This window comes from Botrytis sinoallii (assembly GCF_014898435.1).
Source record: "Botrytis sinoallii strain Bc 23 chromosome Unknown BSIN_007, whole genome shotgun sequence".
Lineage (NCBI taxonomy): Eukaryota > Fungi > Ascomycota > Leotiomycetes > Helotiales > Sclerotiniaceae > Botrytis > Botrytis sinoallii.
Window position 1 is genome coordinate 2,492,894 of NW_024066034.1, and position 11,963 is coordinate 2,504,856.

The window sequence follows — 11,963 nt, forward strand, 5'->3', positions numbered from 1 at the left end:
TCTAAGGGGAACGACTACAACACCAAGTAACTTGGATTGTACAAATTCTTTATATGCAAATTATTAAGGTCCTATGAAATTTTTTCATCTGGAGCACAAGTGGTGTCTCGAGATATAAATGCTCAAATCGCTGTTCTACCCGTGGTAAATTTTTCAATAAGACAATACACCACCGAAAAATGACCAACGCATTGTCACAAACGCATTCACAAGCGAAGATCACCCCAGCCTCAATCTAGGTGTCTTTCGAGTCGTCAGAAGAGCCTCATGTTTTATCTGAGGGTTTTTCTATATATGACTCCCTACGGGATGGGACTGGGTTTGACGTTCTTGCTTATAGCTATGTCAAATTCAATCCTGGTCTTTAGGAATCAATCAAAAAAATATTGTTTGGAAACTTTCAGATAATATATAAGAGGGTTTTATAGATCAGGAAGACACTCATCCTTAATTGCGCCCCAGCCTCGGATATATAGTTTCTGAAAACGAACAAAGCCTCAACTATTTCCATGTCAGTGGTAGAGTTCATCGTTCCTGAATGATTTTCTGCCCGCATTACCATTTTGCAATTGGGGGATCAACGATCGGACAGTGACATACAATCTACATCTTGTCATGTAGATATGCTTTGGTTCATTGGGTTGGAGTTAAAGGGCATCGTGATCTTGGAATTTTATTCTTTTAATATCCTGGGGGAGAGATGATGTGGTTTAAGCGGAGATTGGTGATGAATGGTAGTTTAGCAAGAAGACGAGTTGGCAATACGTTTATTTTTGGAAGTCAAAAGTGGATTTTGTTTTGGTTATATGGATAGAGTCTAATGCTTCCCTTACTACTAATCATTTTGGCTGGAGTGAAGTATGAATTTTCGAGCACTTGGGAAAGACAATTGGAAGTCATTTTGGGTGGTAGGGCGGACACACTCGTTCCTTCCCTTTTGATATCGCAGTTGGTACGTGATAATAACAACATAGGCAGGAGCTGTCACTCAGAAACAAGAGATCTATGCGATCCTTCCAATTTAAGCTGAGGTAAATTTTTATCGCGCTTACAATCATCCTAATTTCATCTCCTGGTCTCATTCATCCTCTGTTCGCACAAAAAACAAGCCTTCCCGCTCACATTGACCTTTGAGCTTCAACTCTCACATCTTAGGTCTTTGATTGTACAGACAACGGAAGTCTTCTATCTATCAACTCGATTCATTGTCTGCCAATATCCTCGAGTACACAGATGAGAGCATATCTCAAATTATCCAGCACTTTAAACTCGAACATCTAATTTTCTGTGATCTGCTACCGACGCAATGAACGCTCAGCAGGAGCTCGAAACAGCTGGAATTATCGGTGCCACTATAGCACCCGGAAATCCTGTGACTGTGATCCATCAACAACATGTATCGGTATGCTTCCTGTTGCAGTTCTTACCTGCCTTCGTTCTTGGTAGGAAATATAGCTGATGGATTTCTGCAGCCCGCACTTGTCAATCGCATCAAAAATCTCGAACTATCTAACAAAGCACTGAAGAATAGGGTTTTAGGCCATGAGAATACCATTGCAAGTTTGGATCACAACTTGAAAGTACAAGCTTGGCGTGTTCATGCTTTAGAGCTCAATCAGCAAAATCAAAATGCGGTCATTCAAAGCTATGATATGGCTCGAAAATCGTACGATATGCAAATCGCGACGTTGAAGTCGTACGAAAGCTGCTATGATACGCAATTCAAGACACAGCATATCCTAAGAAGCACACAAGATGAGAAGATCCAGTTACTAGAAGACAGGCTCAAGATGCATGAAGATGGCTTCATGAACAAAACCAGCACATGTATTCAATCTATCGGGTTAGATTTGAAGTCTCAAAAATTGAAAATTGAAAATCATGAGCGCAAGTTGGACGAGAAGTTAGCTTGTTATGAATTCGTTTTGATGGAAAATCAGAAGCGTGAATTGAGCGAGAAGTTTGCGTCGTACGAGGCAGTATTGCTTCAGAAAGTCAAGAAGAGTATTCTGGCGAATTTAATCGGCTCAGAAACTCAACCTAGTGATGACATTGGCGTCAAGAATGAGCCTCGAACCGTATGTTCTTCCCAATATCTATGGATTCGATGCCCCAAACTCAATTCAAGTCGCGCACTTCATACTCAACACTAGTCTGATCACATACTGATTTTCGGATGTCTCGATAGAAAATGAAACCTCGAATGGACTAGATACGACAAATGAGCGCCTGAATTCGAATGTCCTGGTTTTGATGCAGCAAAGAACACGAATGCCGTGTATCACATTACTGGACCAGGGTCAGAAATCAGGTACGCCACATCTATCTATTTGCTGTCTGAAAAGGGTACAAAGTGCTGAGTGCTCTCAAATTCTAGTTGTGCTAACGTCTTGTCTCTTTATAGAAAGGTAGTTGACTATAATGGAGCTATATATCCTAATTTGCTCTTGGCTTTGGAGTCTAGATGGAAGCATTTGGTAGTAGGCAGTATAATATGTTGGGAGAAGATTCGCAAAAATATGGAAGAATAGGAGACTCAGAATGTATAAAAGGCCTCAAAGTTCGCTTTGTGCTTTGATGTTCTTTGTGAATATCATTGTCATATTAACATTGCTATATTAAATACTCCAAGAAATGATATTTGTTTTTACCGCTTATATGAATGAACAATACTCTTGACTCAATAAGTATCTATTCACTTCACTTTCTCACCACATTGAAGCTAATTCGGAAATCCTTCGAATTTAAAATACACATAAACCACCCAAGGGATTATTCCACGACCCAAACCAGTCTTGATTCTACGGATCAGCAAAGATGTCCAAATCGCTAGAGCTCGAAGATGGCTTCGTAAGTTTTAATCTTGTCTCTTTCACGATCGCTTGAAATTTCACTGACAATTTCAATAAAGAAAAAATCTTGCGCGGATTTCGATCAGAACGCTCTTGAATTGAACAAACAAATACGAGCAACACAAGAAGAGCTTCAGCAGCATAAGGAAAAGAATGACGGGCACATTGCAGAGTTGCAGGGGATTCAAGAGAGGCTGAAGAATATTACAAAGAAGTTACAGGAGACGGGTGCTGAGCACAAAGATTGTTGTGGATTGGTTGGGTTTGGTGGTGGAGATGAAGATAGAGATGGGAATGGAAATGGAAATGGAGATGCAGATAAGAACATAGATGGGAAGGTGGAAGGGTCTTGATCTATGTGAGTACTAGGTAGACGCCTTGATTTTCGACCGGCGAGCTTCTGGTTGCTTTCACTCATTACTGGACGCTGGGTGTAAAGAGAATTACTGATACTTCTGTCTCCAAGTCATGGAGTATAGTATCGCCGGGTCACAGAATAGATTGGGTATAATACAAGGACTGGATAACGGGATTGGGACAGGATACATTGAGCAATCCTACGTTTTTGATGTGATTTTATGGGAGATCTAGGGGAAAGAATTTTTAGGATTTAAGACCCCCGTGAAAAGCATAGAAAAGGTTATCATTGACCATACTCATGCTAGAGTTCCAGAGAGAAGCAGAATCACAAGGAGGTTGAATGCAGCGCTGATAGAGCTTTATGGGGCATGATTTAGATGCAGGAATGTGAAGTGGCATTTTGTTGCATGGCTCCAGTAGGTACCTAGGTATTCAGGGCTATCTCAAATGTTTCTGTTTTCTGATAACAAATAGTGAATAATAAATCATCTCACTAAGAAAGAAAAACTGCCATAATGATTGGGTCCAATATTTGGCAGTAAATGTATCTCAATCCGCTTCCCTGCCATGGAGAGATTATTTATCACAGATCCATAAACACATAAACCCCTCTCAAGCTCCGGTCTCGAAGCTATTGAAAAATTCATCGGCCCTCTGCACAACAACCTCTGATTTTTTACCAAGCATCAAAGATGCCTTCATCATTCCTTCAAAAGCGGTAAGTAAAAATATGAATCATTTAGTTTCCTCTATACTAACAAGATGTCAATAGGAAAATCAGCGCTCTAAATATGCAAAGATTTACAACGAGCTCGCTGTACTTCTCGTTCGGTATCAACAAGATGTATAAGAGCACAAACTGGATATTGAAACTCTTAAGTTGGAAAAATAGAAGCAGAGATGACGGGAACCTTCTGGCAACGACTTCGATATATCGCCATTTTGTACGCATGGAAGAAGACTCTCGGCTAGATGGAGGAGCAGGTAGAACTGCTTAAGGAACTGGACCTGAAATGTGTCGCTCTATTGGAGGAAGTGGAAAAGATTATTTTGCAATATTCTGCTCTTGGTCCTGAGGAACAGCGTACTGGGGAACCTTGATGATTTGTACTGAGATGTGTGTCAGTATCAATCTGATGTGAGCATTTTGCATAGATCTTAAGGGTCATGGGCCACAACAATGATGATTGAGCTTGGGGAAGTGTTCTAAAGGGTGTCGAGTAAGGATTTGCCATTTTATATAACATTCAGTTTCCCTTCTGAAGAATGACAATAAATACCAAGCACTTTCCTGTCCTTCGTTGATATCAGTCCCTAGATTCATGCATGTTTGCTCGTAACTTTGATCAAGTGAATCCTTTATTTAGCGAGCTATATTGTCTTCCAAGTCTCGAAGTTGTCCAGATACTTCACCTTCTCAGCTCAAGTCCAAGATCCTATCTTGGTCTTTACCAAACCTCTTAGATCAAGATATAGCTTCTCATTAACGCAAACCACCACTACAGCCATAAAATGCCTTCCAGAATCGAGGAGAACAAATACGAAATCATGGATGTAAGTTGCCTCACACTAGAAACCCCCCCCCCCCCCCCCCCAGATCGATATCAAGCCATTCTAACCCTATATTTCCCAGATACTTATCAGAATCAACCATGCCGGAGACCAAATCAAAGAGAATACACTGCAAATCGAACAAATCATGGCCTCTGGTGTTGTCACTCAAGAAGAAGACTGTACGATCAGAAATTGCAGAAAATTGATCGAGTTTTCGAATGGTCAACTGGCTAGTTACAAGTATTACCTATCATGGTGCTTGTGTGCAGAGGGAATAAGTGATGAAGAGAGAATCGAGGCGGGAAGAAAGGCATACTTGCTTCATCAAGCTGCTTGGGCTTGCTTGGAAGGTAAGACATCTCATATTTTGTTTGAACTGCTCTGTCATAATTCTACGAGGAATGGGTATTTGCGAATATCACTAACATCGTTCTTCGATAGAACCCATCTAAACTCAGAACGAGGATAGCCAATTCGAGGCGTTCGTCGCGGGAAAGGATATACGGAAATTGGGATACAACATACGTTGAGCTTGCAGTTAACTGGCTCTGGGATGACGGATTTGATCATCGAAGAACTTCACGAGCATTCCGATTTTATGATAAGTGATAAATAATATACGTGAACAATCTTCTCTAAAAACAAATTCAGTTTTGGAAAGTGAACGCACATGACCTTGTCTGCTTTCTCCAGCACATAACGTGACGTCAAACTTCCTACTCATGGATGATATTTATACCCCACAATCTCTCGAAAGCCATACAATCCCATCAAACTCTTATTATCCATATTCAACAGTAACTTAAACCTTTTACAATCCAAAGTTTACGTACACTGTCTTCGATTCAATAGAACTCATTCCCATGCAACATGGCCGATCTCAGCACTACTAGGCTAAATGATCGAGTTACGAGACTTGTAAGCTTCCGCCTTATCCTCCCCTTCCTTCACATAACAACTGAACCTAACACACCTTTCCCAGAATCAAGCTGTTAGAGATCTCCAAGACTCATCAAGTGAAACGCCCGATGAATCGTTAATCGAACTTATGAGACAGATTGAAGAAATGGCGCGCGAGATTGTTCGAAGAGTTGCCGAAATAGAGAGAGAATTGGCTTTGATATCAGCAATCAGAGCTCTGGAGAACTTGCGCAATCTCGTCAGAGAAGCTAGGGAATGATATTGATATTGTTGATTGGAAGCATGCGAATTGGCTCGAATGTCCCCACACCATGGTCGATCGTTACCCGCTCAATCACTTTTAAAAGCATTTGCTTCTCTTACGAGATCAGTCTTTCTTTCTTAGCATCTACATATCCGAATACGAATGCGAGTTTTTCTACAGCCAGAAATCATAAGCAACTTTAAAACAACAAACCTCCAGCAAATTTCGACAATGGATTCTAACCTTCATGAGCAAGAACTTCAGCTAGCCGACTAAGTAAGTTTTAATACCTGTTCTTTCAATTCTCATTCAGGACGAATGATTGACAGATTTCTACAGGACGAGGAATTTGAACAAGACGAGTAACAACTTCGAATATGAAGGGAAGAAACAGTCCGTTATTAGCGTCAAAGAAGGGTAATTGCGAGGGCTCTTGAGTATTTGCAAAGTGTTGTTGAGGAAGCAATCTTGCAATATGGTGGGATCTAGAGAAGTGCTGGAGAGAAGGCTGGAGATCTGCTGAGGCTGCGAAACAAGATATGGCTTTGGGGTATGAGCTAGGATCAAGATACTGGTGCTGGATAGTTCTCATCATGTGAAACAGTTTGCTTTTGACATGTCCTAATTTTATGTGCGGAAAAGCCTTCTTTTTCTTTTTCTGAAAATGCAGTTGTGATGAACATGTGCGTAGATGGGATGGCAGATTGCAGGCACGTGGCAGAGGAGATGGGAATCGCGGGATGTGATTCGATATAGGAGGGAAAAAAGAAGAAGAGTTCCTAGGAAGATATTTCTTGTCACTTCGTAAAAGGTACAGGGGGGGCTTATGGGCTCCAACAGCCTGGAGCAGACATGCAACAAAAAACTGTTAAATTTCCTAGCACGTGACAGACTGGTTCAAGAAACTCATTTGGGTGAATATTTATTATTTATCAAAGTAACAAGAATTCACAAATACCTCAGAGGTTTTCATTCTGTGTATCGAATGTGTTTGCATGATCGTTAGTTGTGATCTTTGAAAAAACCAGAGCCGGTCTGGGTTGGATCAACACCAACCTTGATCTTTACTTCCAGACGCGGATAGATCGCTTAGAGTACGCTACTGGGCGTCAGACATCTTGAGGAAGTAGTTCTAAATTTTCTGGTAGATTTCGAATCCGTAAAAATTCCACTGTCTGATTATAAACCATAAAGCACTCGGTAGATTCTGAGTACAGGAAAAAGTAATGATGAATGGAGAAGAGGCGGACGAGAGAACGCGGAAGAAGAGTCGCTCATTTTCCATGCGGAAGATGTATGGAAGTATAAGAAAAGAAATAGAAGATCGCGCTTGAGCTCATGGATAGTAGTTTCTGTCTATTTCACTTGCCATATAATGCACCTCTATCAAATAGTAGTACTTCAATCTAAACTATCATTGCCGAATAACAAGGCTGATCCTGCGCTTCATTGAATCTCATTAGTACTAGTGCCTAGCTTTTAAACCGAACTTCGTGGTCCCTTTAGAGGAAAATCTACATCAGGAAACTCTCATCGTCTTCCTCAATTCTTAGGCTCGAAACGCCAAGAATTCGCTTATTTTAGGCTAGTTGGTAGGCGTAGATTAGTTTGAATAGCACTTCAACCTCGAAGTAGGTGTGATATTTGAGAAACTTGTAGGTTTGATCAGATACGAAGGGTGAGATAAATTGGGTGTAGTGTTGTGGGTGTAGTGTTGTGGGTGTAGTGTTGTGGGTGTAGTGTTGTGGGTGTAGTGTTGTGGGTGTAGTGTTGTGGGTGTAGTGTTGTGGGTGTAGTGTTGTGGGTGTAGTGAAGTGGGAAGCGCTAGGGGGTCTGATTGTTGGGAGGAATGCTGTCTAGTGGGAATATAGGTAGCGAGGAGACTTGAAGTATCACATTGTGCCCAGGTGTTGATAGATATTTTGTATGGGCTTCTTACGGAGTTTCAGGATTAATGAAGAGGTTACAGTAATGCATTCATGAGGAATCACATACAAGTGTATTGACCTCACAGTTGTCAATTGCTCGAGTGAATGCTTGATTTTCATATGTTCTGGAGCTCACAACAAAAAGAGTTTTGTAAATGTTCTCACACAAAATATACATCAGTGAAACATTATATACTTTTTTCTAACATATTTTCTTGCATGTTTTCTCCTACCACAATAAAGCATGACATCGATTCCCAATTTTCTGAAGGACCAGCATGTATAGCTTGGTAGCTCACTCTAACTCTCTCACGATAATTCACTGTCCCTCGTACATCGGTGCACTCATGTGACAGAGATTATTCACTAGCTAATGAGGCACTGACGGCTCTACTATCCTTCTATTTGCTTGAATTTCTCTAATAATCAGAAATTGTTACATGCAACAACTAACTCGACAAACAACTCAAGTTCTTACACCCTCGACATACCAGATTGAGCCGGTCATTCAGCATCAGTCCTTCAACACCTCTCCAACTTCACAAAGACACCACGCAGATTTCAATTTACAGTCGCAACCGAAAAATGGCATCATCTGAGGCATCAATGATCTCAATTATTGAATCACTCACTCTCGTAAGTAAATTCAAGCACTCCCCGTTGTTTTCCCTGTATAATCGCCGGGATTCTAATTTATATGATCTCATTAGTACGAAGTACTTGAGTTCCTCCCAGTGGCAAAGAGAAAGACTCAGGAATACATCGATACACTCGCAAAATCTACAGCAAGTGCTCTTCGTGAAGAAGAAGATGCTCGTTCTACAATCGCATTGTATGAGTTCTTCCCTGTAGAACGCCAAAGACAACACAAACACCTTTTAGACTCCTTGGCGAGTCTACTCGATAGAATGATTGCTTGTCGGGAGAAGGGTCAAAAGGATATGCATAAGTTCATAGAGGAGTCTATTGACATGGAGAAGGCGTGTATGAAGCGCATTGAGGATTTGATGGCGAAGAAAAAGACTGCAAGGCATATTTGAGAGTACTTCTCGGGCACAAAGAAGTGAATATCCATCATTTTCTGCATCCAATTAACTTTCAAAAGTCAACATGATCTTGAAAATTTTCAACGAATATTGTCTGTAGTGAGTTTTTGACTTATTAGCTTCGCTAAATGATATTTTACTCGGCACCTTTCTTTAAATACTTATACATCAAGATCTTAATATCTCCACACAACTCGAATACTCCACCCAAAATCCCATCTTCGAACTTCATTTCGCAAACATGGAGGAAATGGGCGCCGCCGAGCTGGTTGCAAACATCAGCAAATATGATCTCGTGAGTAAATGCAGGCGCTGGTCTCTCCAGCGAGCGCGTCTCCTCTTTGTTTACATAATACAGTAATAACATGCGCTTGTAGGCCCAAACACTTTACATGATGCCAATTTTCCAAGCACAAAGCGATGCGGTCGCCATAGATCTCCAGAGAGCCAGAGAATGCATTCGCGGTCTCGAAGAGCACACTCAAAGCTGCATTGAACACTATCAACGAGCTTCTTACAAAAGAAGGCAGATATTGGAGCCAAGTCTCCGTAGAGGCCTGAGAAACGGCGAGCGAGTATTGATGAAGTTCAGGAAGCGTCAAAAGGATCTTAAGGCGGAAGAAATGCATTGTATTGCTGTTGATGAGATGATCAGAAAGCGTTGGAAGATTTTGCTGGAGGAAGAGGCGGCTGAAAAAAACGCGTGAGGGTATGTTGTGTGAAACTATTTTCATTCCGGTTACAAAATTATTTGTCTTCATTTCTTGCATCAGATACTAATTATTATTTATTCAAAACAGAACAAATAGATCCAAAGATATCAAGTGCGGGTTAGTGATTCATTTTACGGGTGGAGATCATGGTCAATTCACTGCGGAGGGGAGGTCAACGTTAATGACTGCACACAAGGCCTTCCTAAAATCAAAACCTAGACCAGACTTCTTTGAATACATACGGATACTCTCATGAATTTCATCTGCAACCTTGAAAGTGAAATAAAACCCCTCCCTTCATGCACATGTGGTTGTACCCACTTAAAGTCACACTGTATCCATCTCCTTCTCAGGAAATTCCCAACTTTGGACTTCTCCAACTTCGAAGCAGACTACACCCCCCGAAGTATTCAAACTCTCTAAGGAAATTTACCGTACTACAAAGTCTTAACTCGATATCATCTCCGAATTTCAATATGCCCCCTAAAAGAAATGCCTCCGAAATGATGGGGAGCTCGGGAAAGGCCGAGGATAGTCCCCTCAAGAGAGTGAGTAATCTAGATTCCGCGTTCTCTATCATTTATACGTATCCTTACTTCTATCTGCTTACCCTCTGTTTAGATGAAAGAGATGCTCAAAGAAAATGCACACAAAGTCACTTTCAGCAATATTGAGACTAGTCAGTTTGCTTACCTCATCATCAATAATACCATAGACATTTTATCTCATGAAGAGGATATCAAAAAATGGAAACAATGCATCAAGGATGCTCAGAAAGCTGTAGGAAAACTTGAGAAAACAAATAAAGAGTACGAAGAAGACATCGAGAAGAATCGACAGGAAATTGAGGAGTTGAAGCAGGAAGAGGAAGTGATTCTGGCAATTCAAAAGCAAGGAGAGGCTCGTGAAGAAAAGTTGCAGGGATTTTTACAAAAGGACTTGAAGAAATTTCTAGAAGGAGAGTTGGAGAAGGCGGGTTTGTCGCTAGAGAAGGAGAGTGAGGGAGATCAGACTGAGAAGATTGAGGGTGATGGAGGCAAGAAGATGGTCAAAGATGAGATTTAGGGCTTTACCATGCAATGTAAGTTACATTTCCTCCAGTCGTATGAAGTATCGGGTTTGCAGGACTAATTGTATTCTGTTTCCAGCTATCCAGATCTGAGGCGAAGACAGTTTGTAGGGAAACGGGATTCGGGATATGGGAAAAGCTTACGGTTATCAGAGCGATACATAGGTACTTACGGAAATCAAGTTTCCATATCACCAGAATTTATTCGATGATAACACAAGGTCTCATTATTATTCACTTCAACATTCACAAGTAGCATTTCTTAGCGTGCTTTTCTTGATCAAATTTTCTTTGGTGATTCACTTACTAGCTGGTCTAATTTACACATCGCTATGTTTGAGACTCATCATTTATTCAACGTTACAAAGTTTAAGGCTTTAGACATCTCCAACCCCAAGCACAAATTTGAGCACTTGCACTATTAAAGAATGTCTCGTAAACGAACCGCTCTTCAAGCAGTCTGCGAGACTGAACTGGATGATCCTTTCCAGGGGGTCAGTAAAACCAAATCTCCTCATTGTCACATCCTTATGCCGCGGTAACTAACTCTACGTTACTTACTTAGGTCAAACAAGCGCTCAAAAAATGTCAGCAGGCTATCACCACAAGATCCTGGGATGTATATTCATCGCAAGAAGACGTTGATTGGAAGAAACATGAAATCGAAGAGGACGAGGCGGGACTCCATTTATACGAAATGAACATCCAAAGAGTCGAATTTGAGATAGAGAGAAAGCGAAGAGAACTCAGATTGTTGGAACACAAAGCTCGTATATCCAGAGATGAACTTGAAGGATTCGAGAAGGAGGAGAAATCACTAAGAGTGGCTCAAGACCGAGGAGAGGAGTTTTTGAAAACGCTTTTGAAGGCTGGAAAGGATGAATTGGAGGAATTAATCAAGGAGGCATTGACTGAGGCAGAATCTTCATCTAAGGAAAGAATGAAGATGGAAAGTAGGGAGAATGAAGGCGATGTCTGATGGTGTAAGTCATAGATCCCCTTTCCGATGAATCATTTGTCTTTCCTTCACGACTTGGTGCTAACACTCCCTCCTCAACAGATCTTTCAACAAGTAGTAGAGCCAGAAGTCATGCGTGGGAACTGGGGGTACGGGACATGAGAGAATGTTACATCTATCAGCTAGACTTGACTTGACTTCAGCGGAAATCAACACTTCACATTTAAAAAGTGAACTTTACTGTCCAGGTCCTCTTTGATCTTTCGTGATATTTACTAGAGTCCCAAACCCCATTCTATCTTCCTTGATCTCCCTCAG

At 41.1% G+C, this 11,963-nt stretch overlaps 8 protein-coding genes across 8 annotated transcripts; all 8 read left to right on the forward strand.

Moving 5' to 3' along the window:
• Positions 1-1,306: 1,306 nt before the first annotated feature.
• On the forward strand, positions 1,307-2,630 carry EAF02_005056 (uncharacterized protein; the record flags this gene model as incomplete). Its single annotated transcript, XM_038901104.1, has 3 exons — positions 1,307-1,402; positions 1,473-2,078; positions 2,405-2,630. The coding sequence occupies 3 exons, from the start codon at positions 1,307-1,309 to the stop codon at positions 2,414-2,416; spliced, it is 714 nt and encodes a 237-aa protein (XP_038759616.1). The 3' UTR covers positions 2,417-2,630.
• A 187-nt stretch (positions 2,631-2,817) lies between these two features.
• On the forward strand, positions 2,818-3,205 carry EAF02_005057 (uncharacterized protein; the record flags this gene model as incomplete). Its single annotated transcript, XM_038901105.1, has 2 exons — positions 2,818-2,850; positions 2,912-3,205. 2 exons carry the CDS (start codon positions 2,818-2,820, stop codon positions 3,203-3,205), a joined length of 327 nt encoding a protein of 108 aa, XP_038759617.1.
• Positions 3,206-4,724: 1,519 nt separating this feature from the next.
• EAF02_005058 (uncharacterized protein) lies at positions 4,725-5,218 on the forward strand (the record flags this gene model as incomplete). Its single annotated transcript, XM_038901106.1, has 3 exons — positions 4,725-4,766; positions 4,846-5,116; positions 5,208-5,218. The coding sequence occupies 3 exons, from the start codon at positions 4,725-4,727 to the stop codon at positions 5,216-5,218; spliced, it is 324 nt and encodes a 107-aa protein (XP_038759618.1).
• Positions 5,219-5,636: 418 nt separating this feature from the next.
• On the forward strand, positions 5,637-5,946 carry EAF02_005059 (uncharacterized protein; the record flags this gene model as incomplete). The annotated part of the gene is made up of 2 exons (XM_038901107.1): positions 5,637-5,684; positions 5,749-5,946. 2 exons carry the CDS (start codon positions 5,637-5,639, stop codon positions 5,944-5,946), a joined length of 246 nt encoding a protein of 81 aa, XP_038759619.1.
• Positions 5,947-8,444: 2,498 nt separating this feature from the next.
• EAF02_005060 (uncharacterized protein) lies at positions 8,445-8,899 on the forward strand (the record flags this gene model as incomplete). The annotated part of the gene is made up of 2 exons (XM_038901108.1): positions 8,445-8,495; positions 8,570-8,899. 2 exons carry the CDS (start codon positions 8,445-8,447, stop codon positions 8,897-8,899), a joined length of 381 nt encoding a protein of 126 aa, XP_038759620.1.
• A 247-nt stretch (positions 8,900-9,146) lies between these two features.
• Positions 9,147-9,612, forward strand: EAF02_005061 (uncharacterized protein; the record flags this gene model as incomplete). The annotated part of the gene is made up of 2 exons (XM_038901109.1): positions 9,147-9,200; positions 9,283-9,612. The coding sequence occupies 2 exons, from the start codon at positions 9,147-9,149 to the stop codon at positions 9,610-9,612; spliced, it is 384 nt and encodes a 127-aa protein (XP_038759621.1).
• A 482-nt stretch (positions 9,613-10,094) lies between these two features.
• On the forward strand, positions 10,095-10,683 carry EAF02_005062 (uncharacterized protein; the record flags this gene model as incomplete). The annotated part of the gene is made up of 2 exons (XM_038901110.1): positions 10,095-10,166; positions 10,240-10,683. 2 exons carry the CDS (start codon positions 10,095-10,097, stop codon positions 10,681-10,683), a joined length of 516 nt encoding a protein of 171 aa, XP_038759622.1.
• A 432-nt stretch (positions 10,684-11,115) lies between these two features.
• Positions 11,116-11,666, forward strand: EAF02_005063 (uncharacterized protein; the record flags this gene model as incomplete). The annotated part of the gene is made up of 2 exons (XM_038901111.1): positions 11,116-11,181; positions 11,253-11,666. The coding sequence occupies 2 exons, from the start codon at positions 11,116-11,118 to the stop codon at positions 11,664-11,666; spliced, it is 480 nt and encodes a 159-aa protein (XP_038759623.1).
• Positions 11,667-11,963: the final 297 nt, after the last annotated feature.